The following is a 23,162-nucleotide window of genomic DNA, read 5'->3' on the forward strand; positions in this document are numbered from 1 at the left end:
TATCTGGGTTGTTTCTTTTTAATTATGATGAAGTACGAATTCATTAACGAAGGCAGGATGTATGCGGCAATTTCTAAACAATATAAACAATGGTTGTTTATTTAATTCCATTATAATATCGGGACTTCCCTATCTTTGTCGGGCTCCTAACAGCAGTGCAAACATTTTTGCAAGCTGCAATGCAATTTAACATACTGCTGTAATGTAAGTAACAATTTATTGTGGTGGAATATAAACAAAAAAAAATCAAAAGAGGTAGTTCCTACTGGAACTAGTTTGATATATAATCTGCAAATCAGGCTTAAATTAAAATGTAACTGTCATTTTATAGCAGGAAGTTTTCTTACATTGCAATATGTGTTTGCACTTTACAGCAGTGACTCTAAAACTGTAGCAAACAGCGCTGTTGGCACTCAACAGAATTGCTCCACACCTATCTAGCCTGCTTGAAGTCGAAATGTTATGTTATTGCTGCACAATGTTAGTTTATGACTCTGTTATTTAGAGATGTGAATATGTCGTGACTTTTCGCGGAACATCGTTAATCGTTTAAAACAAAAAGAACAAGCTGAAGAAAACTTAATAAAAAATTTAATCCGAAAATTTCGCTAAGAGTTCCTTAGCCAACGTATACATACATATACTTTGTAAGCTAGATTGTTGTGCGTGCTGTGCACTGGTTGCTCTCTCAACAACGTTTGTCTCCCTCTCTCTCTGTGTTCATTTGCGTTCTCAAAGTTTAACATTAACATTTTTTAGCAGAATTCTTAGCATTAACATTAACAGTTGATGGTTTCATATTTTAGTTGGAGTTTTGCTTTTCATTGGCACGGTTCGGTTCCGCGAATTGCGTCTCGTTTATGTGTGTGTTAATTTTTATACGCAGAATATTAGAAAAAAGACAGAGCACGGCATTTTGGTGTACAAGAAAAAGTGGTGCGCGAAACGAGAATTTATCATTGTTCCCTTTTCTGCATAAGGTGTGTAAATAAGAATATTGCAAAATGTGACAGGTGTTATGCCAATTGGTTAATTGGTAATGAAACTGTAAGCAAAAGCGCGCAAAATACAGCTTAACGTATGTGTGTGTCAATAGGTAGCTAATGTTATCAGTGCGAAATTAATTAATTGATTAATATAAGGTTGTTGTACTATCAGCTACAGCGGTAAACTGTTGCAAGTGAAAGTAATTGCGGATCACCAATTGTGCAAATTTGTTCTAGAATTTAGCCAATTTATGAATGAGAAACCGACGACGGATGTGGCCAATTGACTTTTTTTTAAGTATTAACATGAGATTTTATTTAAATATGTTATACATTTTATATTATGTACCCTACGTACAGATGTACATACACATTAATTCTGTATGAAAGCGTCTGCATATTAGGTCATAGGTGACAGCCTACATAGAGAAATTACTTCACAGAACTTCAGGCCCAAGTCAAAAATAAAAGCACACGGCGGAAGCTAAGAAAGTAACGGGTCCGGGGCCAACTGAACTGCATAAACAGTTTATTTTTATATGGGGAATAACAGCTGCAAGTTCAGGTTCGCCAAGTGCGTACAAACTTACAAAACTCGTAACCCTCGCAAAATTACATTAAACACAGACACACACACACACGCACATACACACTGACACTGTAAAAGCACAAAAAAGCTAAAGCGTTAAGCGTTCAACACGTTTTTTAAAAATTCATTTAAAGAAAAACAGGCAACAATAAAAATACATAATAATAACCGCTGAAAGCATAGCAATAACAACAGCAAATACAAAAGCATAAAAACAACAGCAAGAACAACAAACAACGTGCTAGTTTACATTGAGAGAGACACAGAGAGTGAGAGAGACGCCTGTTAGCATGAGTACGTTTGCTCATTAAAGCTTAAGAGAGAACGTAAGTAAGAAGAGAGGCTGAGCAAGCTTTTTTTTGGCACAGCTGATTATAGAACTGTGAGTGTCTGCATGTTTGTGCTGTTATCCTGCTGTGCTGCTTAGCAGGGCCACCTTGATCAAAACAACAAGAACAGCAGCGAGAGAACTTAAGTTTTTATGTGGGCCGACGACAACAAGTGCCGAGAGGGTTAATTAAACTCTTTGATGACCCCCAAAGAAACAGCACTACATAACAAGGTCTAGGCAACGCATAGGCACTCACATTGACATACTTATTAAATGCTGTCAACTTGCCAAAAAAAAAAAAAAAAACTATAACTTAAAAACAAATTTCAGTTTCTATGCATGAAATATTTCTCATAAGCTATAAATAAAAAAAACAATATACAAAAGCTCAGCTGGTGTGAGATAGGCAACAAATGTTAATGTTATGTTAAGCAAAACAAATGTTATGTTAAGTTATCAGCAGAAATGCTTAGAGCTGTTAATAGTTAACAGAAACAATTAGATCTTGAATAAATAAATAATAGTTCCGAAGATACACTCGATTATTTTATGCGGCTCTTATAAAATTCATCAAAGTGATTTTGTCGAGTCATGCCTTTTGAAATTTACGCATTTTTGAAGCTCTTCAAACACCAATTAAAAACTTGATGTAGGTTTTTTTATGTTGTCTTTTTGCATTGTTTGTTATTGTAGTTATTTGCGGAATGTTGCTCATCAAAATCGAAACATGTCAACAGATAATTGAAAAAAGCGAGTAACCAAAAATTTAACTTGTTTTGTTTCCGAGAAGTATTAGCCCCAAGGTTTCAATATATTATAAGTTGGACGCATGTTAAACAGCAGTCATCCCTTGAAGCCACATGCTCCCCTCTTCCGCCCTTCCCTTTCATCAAAGAGCTCGTTGAAACTTCAGCTGAATTTCAGAAGTTGTGCTCCCTGTGTTTGCTTATTACAGCTTCGACCGGCAACAGCATCGGGTGTGTTCTCGAATATGCAACTTCTACGCTAACTGCGCAGTTGTAAATAAATAAATAAATAAATTGTACTCTTAAATTATTAATGTTAATCTAATTTCTGTGGTAACTATTTACAGCTGGAGAGCATTCAGTACGTTCGACGGCAAATTGTTTCCCGGTTAACCGAAGCACAAGGTTGTTGCATTAAATTATAATAATAATAAGAGCATTATTGGAGGCAAGTCTCGCACGCACGTAAGTTGTCTATTTTGGGAGTTTTATAGGGTATTTAAGTGTGTGCTGAAATTGCCAATTGATTTCTGATCAAAACAACTGAAAAAATAGCTAAAGTCTTTAGCTAATGTTAAGCTTTGAGCGGCATAAAATGTTATTGCTAATTTTTATTTAAATTTAAGCTTATATACCCTACACTTTGATAAAGGTAAATACGCGCTTGTCAGTCAGTCAGCTGATTAACTCTCGAAGCTACTTATGTATGCTTCGCTACAGTTTATAAAGGTGAAACTACAAAAAAAAGGGTCAGAAATTGATGTGGAATTTAATTTGATAAAAATTCAACACTGATTTGTTTTTCTCTAATTTTTTTTTCTTGTTTTTAACATTGTCTTTATTGGCTTGCCTTTTGTTAAACGTATTTGATCCCTTTCTTTGTTGACAAGGTAAGAGAAAGACGTGTAAAAGAAAGCAGTAAGGAAAAGAATAAGCAAATTGAACTGCCTGTTACGTATACTTAATATGCTAATCAAATTTTCGTGTTGTGTGTGTGCGGGTGTGTGTGTGTACGTTAACTGCCGCTTACTTTGTATACATGTCCATAACTGTCTTCACATACATACTCTTCTGCATATATGTGTTTATTCTGTTGAAGTTTTGCCCACATGAAAATGTTTTTTTTGGCACGCGCCGTTTGCTCACTTGAGTTCCCGGAGGGTTCAGCAAATTTTTTGACTTCTCGACCTCAATGTTCAGCACCACAAAAGGACCTTATCATGTTGGCCTCGTCATACACACGCAAACACACACACACAAACATAAGCATACATTCACATTTTGCTTTTTGCACAAATAAAAATGTTGAAGGAGCATTTCATCAATTGACCCTTGACTTTCTACAAAGATGTCTGCTCAAAAAGAAGCTCTCGTGTTGGTTTTTGTTTTGCCGTGCAACTACCTGAGTTTATCGAGCGAGGCATTGCATTTGTTTGGCCCCGTTATATTCATATCCTTGGCTTTTACTTTTGCCCTCAACTTTATTCAGGGCTAACGAAAGTTTACCAAGTGCATTGTATGAATATGTGCTTTATTTTAGATATCCTCTTAGTTTATTTAGCATGCAATGCAATTTATAGTATAAACAAACTTTAATCAAATCATCCAAGTGCATCTGAAATTTCAGCTTAATAACTTAATTACTTGCAAAGTTACAACGCCATAAGCTTTGACACCCACGCAAATTGCGTATACGCAGTGGTGTACAAAGTTTATCAACAGTTTTCGCATAGATAGTTAAGTTAATTGATTATAATTGATAAGTGACGATGATTAACACGTCGAAAGGCACGCCCTTTTGGGCCAATCACTTGGGAGTAGTCTTATAAGCAAAATTGCTGTCATGTCTTTAAGCAACTTTTTGGCCATCACATTTATCGATTGTCAAATCGAAAAACCTTTTGAATGGCATCCTCTGTATTCTCTTTGATTTCGTTTTTGTTGTTGTAACCTTATTTCCTCGCATTTCGACTGTGCACAGTTCATTTCCCGTCAGTAATTTTGTGGTTGATATGTCGTCACGGTGGTAAAAACCACAGTTTTTATGGCTTATATACGAGCAAGTCACATTCATATATGAATATATATTTGTCGTCAGCAGCGCATGTATTATACATGTAGGTATGTGCCTCACACATTCCCAGGCAATGCTAGAGCCAAAGGCGCATTTCCCCACTGGCGACCTTGTTGACGCATCTCAATTCAAACATTGCGTATACGTAATGTGCATGAAAATTCATGCGTTTGCTTCAGAGAACTGCAACGGGTATGTTCGAGTATGATTGAGCACCAGAGCGACAAGTTCGATCAAATCAACTCAGAGACTCGGTCGCAACGGGTTCGATCGAGTCACGGGTCTCTTTGTTTACGATCAAGTCGCGGGTATGATTTTTTTGCTTTCGAACAATTCGGGTCGAGTAGCGTTCGAGTCATACGATCTGATTTGATTGTGATTGTTTGTGAGCGTTCGTTTCGATCCGATCACGTTCGAGTAGCAGCGATCGTCATGGATCGTGATCGTTTGTGAGCGTTCGTTTCGATCCAATCACGTTCGAGTAGCAATGATCGAAATGATTTTTGAGCGTTTGTGAGCGTTCGTTTCGATCGAGTCACGAGTCATGATCGAACTTGCTGACTGATTTGATTTGATTGTGATTGTTCGAGTATGATCGAAAACGACACTGTTGATTTTGTATTTTTTTTCCGGCTTCTTCTTCTAAGTAAATGTGCGCATACATGTACGTACATTTATAATTATGTAATTATATTATATTTATGCAAATGCATATTTATATAACGCAATTATGTACACACATTTTATTAAAACTATTATTTATAATTTATTTATTTATTATTAATTATTTATTTAGTCTTAAATATTTTTTTATTTATTTAATGTCAACTTAGAATAGTTTGTAAAATATAAAATAAAATGATGAAAAATGTCTGTTAAAAATTTAAATTTTAAATTAAAAATAAAATGAAAAAATTAAATTAATTAATATAATAGAAGTATAATTTATTTTATATAATTTAAAGTTTGATAGTTTTTTCCAGTCTTTAAAAAAATTAAAATAGTATTATTTTATTATGGGCATGTGTAATTGCATGTATGTATGTATATACATATGTATGCACGTAGGTATACGCAGCCCGTAATAAATTTTACACTAAACGTCTTTAGCATAAATACTATTGCATTTATACACATATTTACGCACATAAATATGTATGTACATATAATTGCAAGCGCAAACGCTGCCACGTGCGCGCTCTGCCTCGCACATTTTCTGAACGAGTCAACTCGAGTATGACTCGATGATTGATCCGATCGTTTGAACAAAACGGGTATGAATCAAATCAAATCATCCAGCAAGTTCGATCATGACTCGTGACTCGATCGAAACGAACGCTCACAAACGCTCAAAAATCATTTCGATCATTGCTACTCGAACGTGATTGGATCGAAACGAACGCTCACAAACGATCAGCATGATTGCGGACGATTTGATTCGAACTGACCGTTCGAATCAAACGCTCAGTTCGAACGATCCGCTCCGATCGCTTGAACAAAGTGAAAAAATCACAACGAGTATGAGTCAATGTTCGAGTCTGATCGAACATCTCTTACCCGTTGCAGTTCTCTGGTTTGCTTTACTTTCATTATCAATGCCAATGTGGCTGTGTGAGTGTGTGTGTGTGTGAGTGATTGTGTTTATGTGTGTGCTGTGCGTATTTGTACAACTGTAAAAACTAGCACGCATAGTGATAATCTATCTCGTGCCTCGTTGTTGTATCTGTATCTGTGAGATGATAAGACATAAAGTTGCTCGTCTCTCCAAGGCAGTTGAGTCGAAGAAATAGTTTAATGGTGCCTATTAGACTCTGGAATACGTGTGTACATATAACTAATTGTTTAGTTGTTGTATAAATACAACATCAGAGTATGTAATATGTATATTAAGAATAAATAGAAATAATCTTAAGAGATTTTTTGCGATTATCAAAAGTAGTATAATTGCTTAAATGAAAAAGAAGTTTTAATATTTATTATAAACAACAATATATAAACTAAGTAGATGAAGTGTTAAGAAGTACTTTAATAAATAGCTTTTAAATTCTTAAGAAATTTATCAAAATTAGATTAAATAGGCTTTAATTAATTTTAGTTGGATTTTCAGTTTGATAAACTGACTTGAGTGCATTCCAGAGCATTCATTAGTCGTTGTTGTTCGTATAGAAAACTACTTTTGATGCTACTTATGTTGTGTTTGTTGTTCTAACAACAATGTCAACAAATAATGCAATTACTCTTATGTCCAAGAATGTGTAAATGTACGTGTGTGAGTGTGTGTTTGTTTATGTATGTGCTTTGCAATTGTTATCTGCTCTCGGGGAACTTGATTTCGTTTTCATTTTCATTTAAATTTTTACCTCTTCTCTCTCATTATCTCTATTGCTGTCTCTCTGCCTTTATCGCCGCTCTTTATCTCTCTCTTCTTCTCTCACTCTCTCTCTCTCTGAGGTTTCTTATCTTCTATTTTTTGTTTTTTCTACTGCATTGAAATTATTCAATTTGAGTTGAGCATTTTGCATTCAATAATAATTTTCGCTAGAACGATTTGCATTTCAATTTTGAAGCTCGATGCTCGCGAATCTCGAAAATTTTTAGCTGCAATGTGTTAAACAAAAACGATACCAAAACAACAACAAATAAATAAAAATAAATACAACAATATCTGTGTACATTTTTTCTGCTTTTGTTGTTGTAGTTGTTTGTTGAGTTTTTGCGCGCGCGCGTATTTTTTATTTTTAGCTTTGTTTTGTTGTCGCCTTAAAATTAGTAAATTATTTGTTTTGAAATAAATTTGTTGGTGTTGTTGTAGACAATGCGTATACGTAGTATTAAATATGCCACAAGCGTGCTGTAAGTTGTTGTTATCTGAGAAAAGACTTGCAACAAACAAATTCTTCTTTGTCACTGTGTAGCGGCTGCAGGATGAGCAACATCAGCAACATTGGCAATATTGGCAACAGCAACAATAAAAAAAACAGCAACAATGACGGCGGCGGAGGTGTTGCCACTGCAGGAGGTGAAGGAGGAGTTGCAGGCGGAGGCGGAGGCGGCGGCAGCAATGTTGCTGGTCCATCACCAACAACACCAACAGCTGTCGGAGTTGGCGGTGTCTCCGGCTCAAGTCGACGTCTCGTGCATTTGACAGGCGGCAACAACAGCGGCAATCGTGGAGCAGCCATGGGCAATGTTGTTGGCTGGCTGAAGCAGGTTTCTGTTTACCCCACATATGCATATCTATATATATGTGTTGTATATGTGTTTGGGTGTGTGTTTGTGTGTTGCTGCACTAGAGAAATTCTAGCAGTTACTCGGCTTCCAATGACTACACACTAAATCACACCTACACCTTTGTCGCACACACCACAATCTCTTTGTTGTTGTCGTATTCGTAATGTAATCTCTTGCACAAGCTTTATTCCTTTGAAAGCGCACCTACTCCCAGCATCCCCCTTACACCCCTACTTGATACATTATTTAGTTGCAATAGCGGAAGTACGTTTTAACCAAAAGACGCGTAATGTGCTCCAAATAACTTTGTACTCACAAGTCGCCTTGTTAAGAATACTTCATTGTGAAAAATTATATCATTGTTTTCATTTCTTACAACTTTATTTGTTTTTTTTTTTTTGTGTGACTTATTTGTGTAACTTACTTAATTATTGATTTACTATTATTTCGATTGTTTCTTAATTGTATTGCAGATTATTGGCGTGATTTCAATTGTTGTTAATTTTTGGAATGGGTTTCATAAAGTGATTTTTATTTGTACTTCACTTTTGAAAATTTAGAACGATCCTTATTTACTATTCACTTGTAGTTCTTTCTTTTTTTTTTTTTTAAAAAGGATTTTAGTTGCAATTTGTTTTGTATTTTGTTAAATTTCTGATTGGTGTTCTTAGTTGCATATTGTTGTGTGGAGTTATTCTACCCTGCTTGAGTCTCCTCTACATTATTCGAATAGCAAACTATTCTTTTAAAAGTGCAGAACTGTTAAATAAGATCTCTCCCTGGCTGTTGTTGTCTAGTTATTCATAGAGTATATGTGCATATGTGTACTCTTTTATTAGCATTTCCTTTTTACTTATAAGCCTGTAACTCTGTAAATTGCAGGCTTCCATTGAGGTGCGAGACGCAGGAACTCGCACACTGTCCATGCTCCAGAGCACAAATCCAAATTTCCGTTCATTGGACTTGTCGTTGACACCGACAGTGTCTGTTTCTGCATCGTCGGCAAGTGTGCCGACCACAATAAGTGCCGAGGGCTCATTAAGTGGTTCGACAATCTCCGCTGGCTGCATTGGCATTGCCCAGGACGAGGAGACCTGCGATACCAAATTGCTGACACGGACACGGGCCTACGCATCCGTCAGCCAGCCGCAAAGTCCGCGTCATCGTGTGCGTGGCACACTCAACGGTCTAACAGGACGCTCCACATCGATATCATCGCAGCTGGAGAAGACTAAGAAGCTGCTCAAAATGACGGAGGGCGAGGATAAACCATTAACCATCTTGCACTACAACGATGTCTACAACATTGAGTCTATGGCCGAAACGGAGCCAATTGGAGGCGCCGCACGCTTTGCCACAGCCATCAAAAGCTATGCACACTTGAATCCTCTGGTTCTATTCAGCGGTGATGCCTTCTCGCCCAGCATGTGTGAGTAGCCTTTTAGAATATTTAATGAACTCCTATTAATTAGAACCTTACCACAGTGAGCACCTTTACACAGGGTGAACAGATGATTCCTGTACTCAATCAAGTGGGCACACACTGTGCCGTCTTTGGAAATCACGATTTTGGTGAGTTTTGAAAATGTATTAAAGTGAAATTGAACAAGGTACATTTTAAGACTAAAGAGCTACTTACACTGGAAGCAAATCGACCGCAGATCGAAAAATTCCATATTAAAATAATAGTAAAAACAATTCTTTTTTGATGGAAAAAATAAACAATAATCGAAAAAATATGCATTTTCTAATTTTGATGCAGAATCAAAATAGAGGCCAAATAATGAAAAAATTGACATTCCGCAAGGTAATCGGTTAAGATTTGACAAAGTTATGTGAGTTTGAAGTTATTGAAAAAACGTTAAGGGATAAGTATAGAAAAATGGACAGTGATGGAGAAAAAAAAAAGTATTTTTCAGTATTGATGCAGAATCAAACTAGCAACTTACTGTAAAATTAATGCAGAATTATATTAATTTATCATTATTTATATTTCTATTCTCCAATCTAGATCACGGGTTGGATGTGCTTGTCAAGCTAATCAAACAAACAGAATTCCCCTGGCTGATGTCCAATGTGGTGGACAACGAAACTGGGCGTCCGCTGGGCGGTGGCAAAATTTCCCATTTCATATTGCACAATCAAATCTCGATCGGTCTTATTGGACTTGTGGAACGGGAGTGGCTGGAAACATTGCCCACCATTGATCCCACCGAAGTAACCTACATCGATTATGTTGAAGCTGGCAATCGACTTGCTCGTGAGCTGCGAAACGAGGGTTGTGATCTGATCATTGCACTGACCCACATGCGGACACCCAACGATATTAATCTTGCCGAGAAATGCAATGGCATTGACATCATCCTGGGAGGTCACGATCATGTTCGTGAGGTCACCGAAATTAATGGCAAAATGATTGTGAAGTCTGGCACAGACTTTCAGCAATTTTCAGTCATAACCATCGAGCGACAACCCAACAATCGTACACAGTTCACAACAGATGTCCGGTGTGTGGATGTTACGGCCAAAATACCCGAGGATCCGCTATTAAAACAGGAACTATCCAAATATGCCAGTGAGTAGGAATTTTAATTTTTTTAAATTTAAATTGGAATGGTTTTAAATATATTTGTTATTTTTTTATTTACATTTTTATTTATTCATTTTTATTCTTGAATTTGTAGTTGTTATTGTCTCTGACTTTAATTGATTTTATTTTCTCACCTGCAGAGTTCATTGAGAGCAAATTATCGGATGTTATGGGAGTATTCAGCGTGGAGTTGGATGGACGCTTCTCTCGTGTTCGCACCCAGGAAACAAATCTAGGCAATTGGGTGTGTGATGTCGTCCTGGCGGCAGTTGGCGCCGATGTAGTTATCCTCAATGGTGGCACCTTTCGTTCTGATCGCATACATCCCGTGGGACCCTTTACAATGGGTGATTTGGTTAATGTAATACCCATGAGGGATCCATTGATCTTGCTGGAAGTTAAGGGACATGTGCTGTGGCAGGCGTTGGAAAATGGTGTGTCTGCCTATCCGAAGCTGGAGGGTCGCTTTCCTCAGGTGGCCGGCATAAGCTTTGCCTTTGATCCACAAGGTGCGCCCGGGAAACGCATCGATCCGCAGCTGATGCAGGTCGGTGATGAGTATCTAAATCTTGATCAGACCTACAAGTTGTGCGTCAAGAGCTACATCTTTATGGGGTGCGATGGTTATACCATGTTCAAAGATGCCAAAGTGCTGGTGGGTAACAAAAAATGTTTTCCAGTTGTGAATGTATTGTAAACTTTCTGTCGTTTACAACAGATGGATGACGATGCCTGTCCAGAGCTGGGCATAACGCTGCAGAATCACTTCAAGGCGATCTTATCAAGGAAATGCGGACAGAATACCAAGCATCGTCAATCCCTGGTGACGCTCTCCCGCAGACATAGTCTGGTGCAGTGCTTGGATAACCTGGATCTAGATGGACCATCGCCCATACGCAAACTATCGGTGGGTCATCATAACAAGTCCATGGATCTAACGCATGGCAATTCGCAAAAGGTAACGATTCTTGAATAGCGATAACTTTTTCTGTAACTAATTAATTTTGAAATCTTTAATTTTGGAACAGATGTTGAGGCGTGCTTCCTTGGATGATTTGGAGCAGTCGACCTGCGATTTGGCGCCACAGCTGCAGCATCGCATTGTTATGATACAGAATGAGGAGGTAGTTGCCACATGTTGCATACATTTTCCAATAGATTCATGTACTTCTTTCTCTCCCTCTGCAGCATTATAGACAATTGGTGCTTAAAAAGAAAACGCACATAACGAATTCAACTATAACCGAGGCGGAGGACGAGTAAAGTTCTTTTTTTTGTTTTGCTTTTTATATTTGCATTTACTTTTGATTTCTCTTCTTCTTCTTCTTTTTGTTTTGTAGTTACAAAATTACGAATTGTAGGGAAGTTACTGATTCGGAAAAACATGTATGAGTTAAGGAAAGATAAATGGTAGTACAAGTTAAGTTATGGAACTCGATGGAAGTCGTTCTTCTTGCTTATATATATATATATATTATAGATAAATTACGATATGTTATTTATTACTGTTGTATAACTATTATTATTATGAATAATTTTGATAAGTTTGTATGTGAACACAATTTAAGACTTCTTTAAGGAAACAAACAAACACGAACTTGATATATTGATATTAATATTTTATATGTGTACCTAAAGTTTAACATAAATTTAGAAAAGTTGATAAATTTAAGTTTACGAAATGAGTAATGTTTTATTAATAATTTTTGTACCCTTGCAGTGGCATTGTTCTATTGGATAAAGTAAAGTCAAGTCAAGTCTGTTTGTTTAATTTTTGATTTTCAAGAAATAAGTTAAAATTCTAAATATCATCATGAAACTCTGCAAATTTTGTTCTACACATTTTTACCACATTTCATTGCGATGTAAGAACTACATCAAAAAAAGAAATTGTCGCTTGAAAAATTGATTTTCATATTGAATTTAAATTTCCGTTCCAGCCAAATCAATCAAAATAAAATAATTATAATATATAGGAACAATCTGCAATGGTATTTAATCTTCGGCAAGCCGATAGTTTGCTATTTGTGGTTTTGATTACATTTAATTCACGTCAATCTTTAGAATTGGCAAACATTCCAACTTTTTCCTCCTCAAATCCGTCGATCAGCATAAGAGGTTGTAGTAATATTTGATATATAATATATGTATATTTGATTTTAAATGTTCCCCCCAGTAAAGCTGTAGGTAGTGTAGTGTTTTTTGGGATCGGTTCAGGTTGATAGATGATAGTGAACTGTATAACTCAAGAATGTAAGCAATATTTTCGATATTGTAGGGTATTGTATGAGCGTATATATTTTTATGGTAACTTTTGGGGATGCGACGCTGAAATGTTGAAACTGTTGTTGAATAATGCAATCAGATGAACCTTATATAGGTACACGAACCGATCTTGTCGAGATTTTAAATATAAAAAGCAACAAAGAAGCATTCCTTCAAAATAAACTATAAATAACATGCAATGCGCAATATTTTAAACATTTAAATAGTGCAATTGAATTGCCACCAAACAGAAAAAGAATATAAATAAAATACAGTATACAGACCAAAAGAAATCAATTACATAAAGTTAAACAATAGGATGACAAGTCGAATCACAACTGATAATCAAGCAAAATGTTGCATAGTAAATGTCGATGCTTTAAATACAAAGTTAACTAAATGTACAATGTAGCGCAGAGAATGTTGCTTAACTAAACATCTTGTAGTTGCTTTGTTCGTATTTCCTGTAAATCTGTACACTTTATCACTCTCCTTCGATATTCACAAATAACACAAGCTCAACTATTTTCCAATTGGTATAACTAAAAAAAAAAAACAAATATATATTCCTTTCGATATGTGTTATATTGAACATGTATTGAACAATCGCTTTATGTAAAACATTTATTAATACAAATATTAAAAAAGAAAATAAACATTTGCTTCATTTGGCAAACAAATTTGATTTCGTTATTCAATTGAAGGAAGCACTTGGTGTTAGTGTCAGGGATTAATACTTTCCACTCTGATTAACTTAAATGCTTTGAAACACTTTGGGAAAATTAGTAAACTATTTTATAATTTGTATGATTCAATAAAACTGCAACACAAGCGTCTTAATGGCGCTGGCAATGTGGAAAGCACAATCCCGTACTTCCCGGGTATTCTTTTGTATGGCCTGCTTGTCATCCGCCTCAATGGATTTCTGTAGATTCTCGCACTCGTGCTGGATGAGTATATTATTGCGTGTCAGCTGCTTCAGAGTTTCACGTGTTGTTTCGCTGGCATTCGGTGGCTGTGGCAAGTCAAGGAGCACGTTAAGCTTGAGATGAGATTGATATATCCGTGTAACTCACCAGATTCGCATAGAGTGCAATCAAATCTGTCACTGCGCTACGTATGCGCTCACCGTGTGGTGCTATCGATTGCTTCTCAGCCTCCGTGGCCGGATGCATGGCGTGTATGAGCTCCTTGAGACAGCGTGTCACTAAATCAGAGCGCAATTTGACCTCCTCACCAAATGGTTTGCCATCGCACGCCATTTGATACATGCTCGTTGTGTTGCGCACATCGTTGTTGCCCTTGGCTAAATTTGATGCCAGACGACGCTCATACATGCTGGCAGGTCGTTTAATGGTCGACTGAGTCGAGGATGCATTCGATGAGGCACTGTCAGCAGCGGCAGCTGTGGTGCTGCTACCCTCGGGCAGCGAGAGCGGCTCATGCTCCGAGTCGGGACTGTTGAGGCTCAAATCAATGCGACTAACAACAAAAAGAAATCATATAAATTATAAATGAAAAATCAAATCATAAAATAATCTCACAGTGGCTCATCGTAGACGCTGTTGTTGGAGACGCTGCTGAATTTCGATTTAAGCTGTGAGTTCTCGCTGGACAGCTGCTGCACCACATTCTTAAGCTGATTGATTTCAGACTTGTATTCGCTGAGCTGCTTACGCAGCGTTTCCATTTCATTTTGCGAATTCGCATTGCGTGGCGGCGTGTGTACAATGGCCTGAGTAGTGTGTAAATAAACAAAACGATAATTAAACAATAACAAAATCAACTTAAAATTAAACTAAAATCAATAAAAAATCTTTGGGTACATAGTTAAACTACACTTTTTAAATGAGCGACTAAATTTATTTTGAGTTTTGACTAGAAAATGCTTACAACTAATTGGGGTTTTTCTACTTGATCTAATCTGTATATGAGGTTTGCATATATGTATGTGTTGGAGAGTATTACTGGATCTAGGCACTACATTAACCAGCTGGAACACAGCACAAGAGTGATTGGTATCTTATGATTAACCGAAGCTATTGTTTAGCTTGAGTATCTTTTGGCGCATTAAGTTTACCTGCTGCGCCATTGGCGGCACCGGCGCATAGTCGTCATCACTGGCCACCGGATCATAGATGGGCTCATCATCTGATAGATTTGGATCATGCATGCTCTGCTCAAACGAGCTGCTGTACATGGTTGAATTGTTGCCATAGGGCAAAAGTTGCAACTGTTGCGAATGCGTTGACATCGGTGCATCCATTGGACGCAGATTGGCCATATTCTGACGACGCAGGGCATCGATAAGCACATCAGTTAGCAGTCCAGCGAATTCAGCGCGATTAAAGCGTGCCAGCTTCTGGCGACCCTGTAAATAATTAAATAATTAGCCAACTTGTGGACAAGCAATTTGAGGTAAGGTCAGACCTGATTACGTGTGGCGCTCAAAAATGGATTCGCTGGCAAAAATGGCACAGTTGCATGATCAGCATTCAATGTGCTGGTTGACCAAACTGCAGGATAACAAAAGTGAGTATAGCTAGTTGATTAAATTAGTATAAATTTTGTTAATTACTGGCTTCACATTCGCGACGATCGACTTCATCGTACAAATCCATGACCAGCTCCTCGAACATTTTATTTGGCACCAGTTGCAGCTTGCCACGTGCGATCTTCAATTGCTCGCTGATCTCAGAGCTGTTTGTCTCCGGTATAATCAAGTGCCGGCCGCTCTGCAAAGCATGACAAAAGTATTATTCAATGAATCTCTTTTAAAGTATATTTAATGTGAAGAACTCACAGCATGATCGGGTTTCTTGCCACCCATAAACATAATCAGTCTATCTGTTACATCGTACATGGCTTCCAGCAAACGTTCTGCAATCGTGCTATGATTGTTGGCCTTGGCCAACTCCAACGGTGTCATGCCATTGCTGTCCAAGGTATTGACATCTGCTCCATAAATAAGCAGCATTTCTATTTGGGATGCTTGGCCAAACTTAGCTGCCATGTGCAGTGGCGTGGAGCATTTTTCCTCGTGATAGTAATTCGGATCGGCGCCCTGGACAAGGAAACGCAATGAGGTCTCCAAGTTGCTGGTGCGCACGCTTGCATGTAGCTGCCGGCTCAGCTCCTGCTCCAGATTGTTGCCACCGCCGCTGGAATCATCGTCATCCTGCAAGCTGGGCTTTAGCACAAAGTTGAGATTGACATGTTTGGCCTTAATAAAGTCCGATTTGGTCGGATGCAATGCATCCTTGGGCGTTGGCTTGCGCCAGCGTGGCACATGCTTGCCACCCGACGAATTTGAGCTGCCGTCGAGCAGATGATGCTCCCAGACGCTGTTGGCACCATGTGCATTTAGAGAATTCACAAAATTCAGCACCGAAGGCTCCCAGTTCCCTTGACGCAGCGACTTGACTATAGAAATGTGGCGACCAAGACTCCGATGAACCGAACAACAATCCGCGCAGAGTAAAATGCCGCGATTTATGGATGCCCAGGAGGGATCTAATAAATTAGAGACACATCATAGATATAGTTAGAATCTCAATTTAAAAATTTGTAAAAAAAAAAATCAGAAAAACAAAACAAGGAACCATTTAATTTCGATATAAAAATTAGAAAACCAAAATTAGGAATATTGGAATAGGAAATTAAAATTGGGGTACAAAAATTGGGAAAGCAAACATTAGGAAATGAATAGTAAAAGTATTTTACTAAAGAATTGCGGATTTTAAGAAAACTTTAAATAATGTTAGCAAAAAATTAAAATTAAGCAGACAAGACTTCTTTATATTTTCAAAAAGTTTCAGAATTATTTTTTAAAAGGAACAAAAATATGTAAATATTGTGTCCAGCTTTATTAAAAATGCAAAAAAGTTATACATATATTTTATAATATTAATGGAATTGATTTTTTTTTTACTTCTGTGTCCCTGAATGCTTGCTTTTATTTCTATAAACTTTTTTTTATATATTTTTCTAGTTTTTTTTTCATTGCTTTTGTTATTTTTTTATGGAAAACCAAGTTTTATATCAATCAGAGCTGCTCTAGAAATACAAGTCAACCAAAAACCTATAAATTTTTTGTGGGTTTTCGGTTGGTTTTCATTTCTGGAACACCCTTGAGCAAAAATAAACTCACCCGTTGCTCCACAATCTCCGCAGACCTCTGCTTGCAGGCGAGATTTGCTGCGCGACATTATGTTGGCCGATTTGCGCCTACTGCTGCTGGCTATTAGGGAAGTGGGCGTGGCCTCTACCTCTGGCGCTATAAATAACTTCTTATGCGCTTCAATTATGCTGCTGGCGAAACACATTCATGCATTTTTTCCTAAACAAGATAGCGATAAAAAAATACAATATGACTCAGAGATGTGAGAAAACTACGAACAAACTGTGCACTGGGTGCTGTTATACTGAATGTGTAAAGTGAGCAATGCTACAATCGAATCAATTATGCAAATTACTTTTAATTAAATGTCGCTGCCTCCTCGTTCTAGCTGCACTTTTAACAATTGTGGGCTAATTTTTTCCACTGCACGGCCAGACAACACAAGTGTACACACAAACAATGTTTATTTATAAACAGAACAGAGCTGCCAAGCTGTCACGATGAATATTTAATTTGTTTATTTACCAACGATATAACAGAAAATAACAGTGTTAGTTAATATTAATTCCAGTTTACTTATTTCAAATATTTAATTGTTTCGTTTTGCAAAGTATTACATTAATATTTCAATATTTATTATGTTTGCAAATAATATATTAATTATGTAGCGTAGTCTGTCAACTCTGTTAAGTAACAATGCTGTTGTCTCGCTTGCACTGACTCAACAGCTGTCATATCAACAGCTGTTAGCCGCTACAGTTTTGAAAGCATTGAACGCTCTTTGAACGCACGTGCATAACAATAATAACTGAATTAAAAAGTGCTTAAATAGTATGCAAATTACGAATTTGTACACCTCGGTGGCCTGCAATCGCACCACAGAGTGCGCCGATTGGGGTCCCAGTGGATTAATTGCATATGGCGCGTGCAATGCTGTTGCCGTGCTGAATCCTCGAGTAAGCTCAAAACAATAATGATAAAAGTGTTATTTTTGTGAAAACAATTGTTTTTTGCAGTACAATGGCAATTCGGCCAAGATACTGTACACACTGGTGGAGCACACAAAGCGTGTGAACACCGTAAAGTGGCTGGATGAGCAACATTTGATTTCTGGTGGAGATGATGCCAATGCAGTTTTATGGCAACTGGACGACACCGGCGCCAAAAAGCGTATTTTACTCAAAGGACACGACAACGGCGTCAATGCAGTGGATGGTGTGCGTCGTCCAAATGGAATATGGCTGCTTGCCACCGCTGCCGCTGATAGCACAATTAAATTGTGGCATCTGCAGTCTGATGACGTGCTCAGTTGCGCTCAAACTGTGCAACTAGATGGCGGCTTCTGTTTCTCGTTGCGCCTCACATTGCTGCCCCACAGCGAGCACGTTCTGATGGCCTTTAGTGCCGACGACGAGACGGTGTCTCTGTGGGCAGAGCAGTCGACTCATTTCGAGAAATTACACAAACTGAGTGGACATGAGGATTGGGTGCGTGGTTTGGACTTTGTCAATGATGGCCAAGATTTGCTACTGGCCAGTGGCTCTCAGGATAACTTTATACGTCTCTGGCGCATTGCACCGCGCACTGTGCAGCAAGTCTCGGAGAATCGTGTGGACATTGAGAACTTCTCCTTTGCGGAGAGTGGTGAAATACGCGTCGAGGAGAAGATTCTGCAAGTTGGCAAGAACTCCTGGTATGCAGTTACTCTGGAATCAGTGCTCTATGGCCACGAGGGTTGGGTCTATGGTGTGCACTGGCACAGGAACGCTAAGGATGGTATGTAAATGGATTGTTATCAACGCTCCCAATCTTATACTCAATTTATCAACCTAGAACTTCGCTTGTTGTCCGCCTCCATTGACAAAACGCTGATTGTCTGGGCGCCCACGGAGGAAGGTGTGTGGCTGGAGCAGGTGCGAGTTGGCGAGGTTGGTGGCAACACCATGGGTTTCTTCGGCGGCAAATTCGCGCACGATGGTCGCTCCATAATGGGACACAGCTACCAAGGCGGCTTTCACATCTGGAATCAGAGCCAGGAGCAGGCACAACTCTGGACCTCCAATGTCATTGTCGGTGGTCATTACGGCCAGGTGCGTGATTTGGCCTGGGAGCACGAAGGCGCCTATCTAATGACTGTATCTGCGGATCAAACGACACGCCTGCATGCACCCTGGTTGCAAGGTGAACAGTCGCCCACGTGGCATGAACTAGCACGTCCCCAGGTGCATGGCTATGACATGCAGACTCTCGCATTGCTCTCACGCTACAAGTTCGCAAGCGGCGCCGAGGAGAAGATTGTGCGCACATTCCAAGCGCCAGCAAACTTTATAGAAAACTTTCGTCACATCAGTCGACTGGAAAATGATGCTGCAGGAGATGCTCTGTTGGATTGTAAGTAGTGACACTTAAAAAAATTCAAAACTGAAAGAAAATATCAGAATGAATGGGAAAATTGTAGATATATTATTTATAGATGGCTTATCCTGCATACATGACTTCAATAATAGTTATATAAACCTATGGAAACTCATATTTGGAAATTTAATTTAAAATATTTTGAAATTATAATAAAATTATAGAATTAAAACTAAGAAAATATGAGTTAAGAGTTATTCTATGATTTAAAAATGCATTGAAAAGTACAATTTATTTTATATATACTTTATATATTTTTTCATAACATTTTTATTCAAGAGTTCAAAAATAACAAAATAACAAATAATTTCTATTTTATAATTCATATTTTATTTTAATTTTATTTCAATTTATATTTTAAAAATTAACAAACAATTTATATTTTATAAATAATATTTTATTTTAATTTAGCTTTGCCCAAAGGCGCCTCGGTGCCATCGCTGGGATTATCCAACAAGGCGGTCTACAAAGTGGAAACGCCTGATGATAAGGCCTCTAAGGTCAAAGATGAGTATCCGGATAACTACTTTGTGCCCATAACGCTGCAAACGCCGCCGCAGGAGGAGACGCTGATGCAGAACACATTATGGCCGGAACTGCAAAAGCTTTACGGACATGGCTATGAGCTGTATGCATTGGCCGCCACGCCCGATGGCCAAATGTTGGCCTCCACTTGTCGTGCCAGCAATGCAGAGCATGCAAACATTATACTTTGGTAAGTTGTGGATAATTCTCTTCAAAAAATCAGCTAAATATTCCTTATTTGCAGGAATACAGCCAACTGGAAGCAGCTGCAGAAACTAAGCGGACATCAATTGACGGTTACACAGTTGCGTTTCTCGCCAGATGCACGTTATTTGTTATCTGTTTCCCGCGATCGACGCTGGTCGCTTTACAAGCGGGATCAGCCAGAGGAACCGCTCAGCAGTTACACTTTGGTGGCCAATACGGACAAGACGAATGGCGTGCATACACGCATCATTTGGTCATGTGATTGGTCACATGACGGCAAATACTTTGCAACCAGTTCACGCGATGGCAAAGTGGTGCTCTGGACACAATCCGAGAAGGCAAAGGAGCAGGAGCAAAAGGACTCACTGAATGGCTGGCAGACTGTAGGCATGCTGGAGCTTAAAAATGAATCTATTACCGCTGTGAGTTTCGCCCAACGCTGTCTAGGATCAAGTTATGTGCTGGCTCTTGGCATGGAAAGCGGGCACATTAAGATTTATCAGTTCAACAATGGAAAGTGGGAACTAAGCTGCGATTTAAATCAAGAGTAAGTCGAGCTTACACATCAAATATAAATCTCTGAATAACTCTGTTCATATCTCATTGCAGTTTGTCACATCATTTGACTGTAAAGCGTTTGCAATTCCGACCTGGTCAACAAACGGATAACATGCAATTGGCCAGCTGTGGGGAGGATCATTTGGTGCGCATCTATGACATTTCCACAACATCAAATTAAACTTGGCTTCATTCATTAAAAAATGGGAAAAGTTCAACTTTTAATTAGAATGTTTTCGTCAATTTGCACCGAGTTTATTGTTTGCATTTTATCTAATCACATTCTAATTGGCCATGTTCTATGTCTGTCAGCTTCTGTTCTACCGTGTTGATAACGCAACTTATAGATGACTAATTAACTGGGGAAATTTGCAACAGAAAAACAAAGACTTTGACTATATAAGTTGCTTGGCTGTCAGTGTTACTTCATAGTCTTATTTCAAGTCTGGTTCTGTTGAGATGAAGGCCACTATTTTGATCACATTGATTGCTTTGTTGGGTAGCAGCGTTGCTTTGGACTTGTCCCGGGCTGGACCGCGTCCCAAGGTGCCAAGTCAACCAGCCAAGTTCGATGCATCCAAATATGATCACATTGTTGCTGAGACGCGTCCACTGGGCGTGAAAGAAAATCATCTTGTTGTGGACATTGTTCCCCATCATCCGGAGCAGCAGAATCAGCATGTCGATGTGGAGATCAAGCAACCGACTCAACATGTTGATCTGGAGATTAAGCAGTCTGAGCAGAAACCTCATCATTATGACCTGACCATGCATTCTGGCCATCAGCAGCAGATGCAGCACCATCCTGGTCTTGAATTTGAGGTGCAACACCACAAGCCGGAGCATCATCAGGTCGATGTTGAGTCCTATCATCATCATCAGCAGCAGCCTCAGCCGCAGCCTCCTCAGCGTGTCGAGCTGGAGATAACGCACACTCAGCAGCAGCCTCAACATGTTGATCTGGAGATTAAGCAGGTTGACAGGAATCCTCAGCATGTTCAGGTGGATGTTCATGGTGGCCATCATCAGCAGGAGCAGCAGATGCAGCATCATCATGGTCTTGAATTCGAGGTCCAACATCATCTGCAGCCAGAGCAGAAGCCTCATCATGTAGAGTTGGAGTTCAAGCCCGTTGAACAGAAGCCACAACACATCGCAGTCGAGCTAGTGCATCCCCAGGAGTTTAATGGCATGCTGCCGCATTAAGTGTTTGAGCAAGAATAAATAAATATATGTCTCTGTGGCAGGCAGACAGCAGCCGCAGTTTGCAATTTCCGCTGTAAGAAAACTTAGTGAAAATGGCGAAAAACTGTGGAAAAACTATGAAAGCTCGTGCTTTGTCCTTTGGCAATGTTGACCGCAAGTTGCAATTTCCGTGCAGCAAGTGACTTTATGATTGCCTTTGCCATTTTGGTGGCTTCATTGCTCTTGTTGCAACCTTTGCAGTAGCAGTTGTCTTTGTTGCAAGTACGCGGCAAACGTGACGCAGTTAATTGGCAATGGCTAAAGGCAATTGCCACATTTCTTTGGCACTTTAATTATGCTTCAATGCTGCTCAGTCAAGTTGGTCTATTGGGTTGCCACGTTGCCTGATTCCCTGTGCTGGGATCTGGTCAAGTCGTTGAACTGCATTCCTCTCTCTCTCTCCCTCTCTCTCTCTCTCTCTCTTCCTTCCTCAACGTAATCCGCAATAAAGCTGCTCACAATGGGGCCAAAAGTTAACTATTGAATTGTATTTAGGCCACTTGTCGACACAATACAACAATTGTAATCTATTTTTTGTACTCTTCTCTGACTTTCTTTTTTTATATTTTCTTACTGGCCCAAACAAAAGCTTTGCCATGGCGCAACATGCGTTTCCGTTTCCGCTGAAAAGTTGCATAAAACTTTTGTTTAACTTTCATTGTTTGTTGCGTTTTTTCTCTACTTTTTTTTTTTATATTTTCTTGATTTCGCATTTGTTATTGCTGCCTGTCGTGTTGTTTCCTTGCTTTTCCTTTTGCTGTTTATCAAATTTTTTGATTTTTCTGTTGCATTGGGTGAACATTTTTGCATTTCATAAGTTTCAATTGCGCACAAGTTGCTGACAGCAGCAAAAACCACACGGAGCAAGCTTGTGCCGATCCCAGTCGAGCTGTTGGCCATAACATGTGTAAACAGGACCAAACAAAAAAATAGCAAAAGTCCTCGCCAATGTTGTCTGAATTTAAAAGGCCAAAATGCTAGTTTTATTTAAAAAAAACTTGCTCAAAAATACTTTGTTAAGTTTATAATAAGAATAAAATCTAGATAGCTTACTAATTGATCGGAATTTATCGAATATATTTACTACACTAATATTCTTTAACTTAAGAATTATGAAAATAATTTAAATTTTTATATACAAAAAAAAAAACAAAAAAAAAAGCATTTACATTTTTTAAATGAATTAAATTTTTGAACTCTGCGCTAATTCTAAATTTGAAACCCTCCGCTCAAAATTGAATGTCTCCTTAACAGTTTTAGCTTATACCGATTTTATAAAT

The 23,162-nt window shown here is 38.4% G+C and overlaps 4 protein-coding genes across 5 annotated transcripts; 3 read left to right on the plus strand and 1 right to left on the minus strand.

The window, feature by feature from the left end:
- Window positions 1-806: 806 nt before the first annotated feature.
- LOC117783392 (mannosylglucosyl-3-phosphoglycerate phosphatase) lies at window positions 807-12,060 on the plus strand. Of its 2 annotated transcripts, XM_034620781.1 has the most exons (10): window positions 7,434-7,579; window positions 7,642-7,936; window positions 8,840-9,386; window positions 9,443-9,529; window positions 9,969-10,532; window positions 10,688-11,202; window positions 11,266-11,505; window positions 11,576-11,671; window positions 11,736-11,806; window positions 11,888-12,060. In XM_034620781.1, the coding sequence occupies exons 1-10, from the start codon at window positions 7,542-7,544 to the stop codon at window positions 11,937-11,939; spliced, it is 2,505 nt and encodes an 834-aa protein (XP_034476672.1). In that variant the 5' UTR covers window positions 7,434-7,541; the 3' UTR covers window positions 11,940-12,060. The 2 variants fall into 2 exon arrangements, with proteins under 2 accessions (XP_034476673.1, XP_034476672.1); XM_034620782.1 differs by lacking the exons at window positions 7,434-7,579; window positions 7,642-7,936 and adding an exon at window positions 807-980.
- A 1,316-nt stretch (window positions 12,061-13,376) lies between these two features.
- On the minus strand, window positions 13,377-17,414 carry LOC117783394 (ARF GTPase-activating protein GIT2). The gene is made up of 9 exons (XM_034620783.1): window positions 17,288-17,414; window positions 16,963-17,151; window positions 15,616-16,325; window positions 15,391-15,547; window positions 15,243-15,328; window positions 14,893-15,183; window positions 14,357-14,547; window positions 13,889-14,294; window positions 13,377-13,827 (listed from the first exon to the last, which is right to left on the minus strand). The coding sequence occupies exons 2-9, from the start codon at window positions 17,135-17,137 to the stop codon at window positions 13,624-13,626; spliced, it is 2,220 nt and encodes a 739-aa protein (XP_034476674.1). The 5' UTR covers window positions 17,138-17,151; window positions 17,288-17,414; the 3' UTR covers window positions 13,377-13,623.
- Window positions 17,415-17,702: 288 nt separating this feature from the next.
- On the plus strand, window positions 17,703-20,862 carry LOC117783928 (probable elongator complex protein 2). The gene is made up of 6 exons (XM_034621498.1): window positions 17,703-17,888; window positions 17,949-18,708; window positions 18,766-19,323; window positions 19,759-20,062; window positions 20,117-20,626; window positions 20,689-20,862. The coding sequence occupies exons 1-6, from the start codon at window positions 17,766-17,768 to the stop codon at window positions 20,816-20,818; spliced, it is 2,385 nt and encodes a 794-aa protein (XP_034477389.1). The 5' UTR covers window positions 17,703-17,765; the 3' UTR covers window positions 20,819-20,862.
- Window positions 20,863-21,075: 213 nt separating this feature from the next.
- On the plus strand, window positions 21,076-21,908 carry LOC117783929 (sex-determining region Y protein). Its single transcript, XM_034621499.1, has one exon. It carries the CDS (start codon window positions 21,097-21,099, stop codon window positions 21,841-21,843), a length of 747 nt encoding a protein of 248 aa, XP_034477390.1. The 5' UTR covers window positions 21,076-21,096; the 3' UTR covers window positions 21,844-21,908.
- Window positions 21,909-23,162: the final 1,254 nt, after the last annotated feature.

Source organism: Drosophila innubila, assembly GCF_004354385.1.
Source record: "Drosophila innubila isolate TH190305 chromosome 2R unlocalized genomic scaffold, UK_Dinn_1.0 1_C_2R, whole genome shotgun sequence".
NCBI classification, from domain to species: Eukaryota; Metazoa; Arthropoda; class Insecta; order Diptera; family Drosophilidae; genus Drosophila; species Drosophila innubila.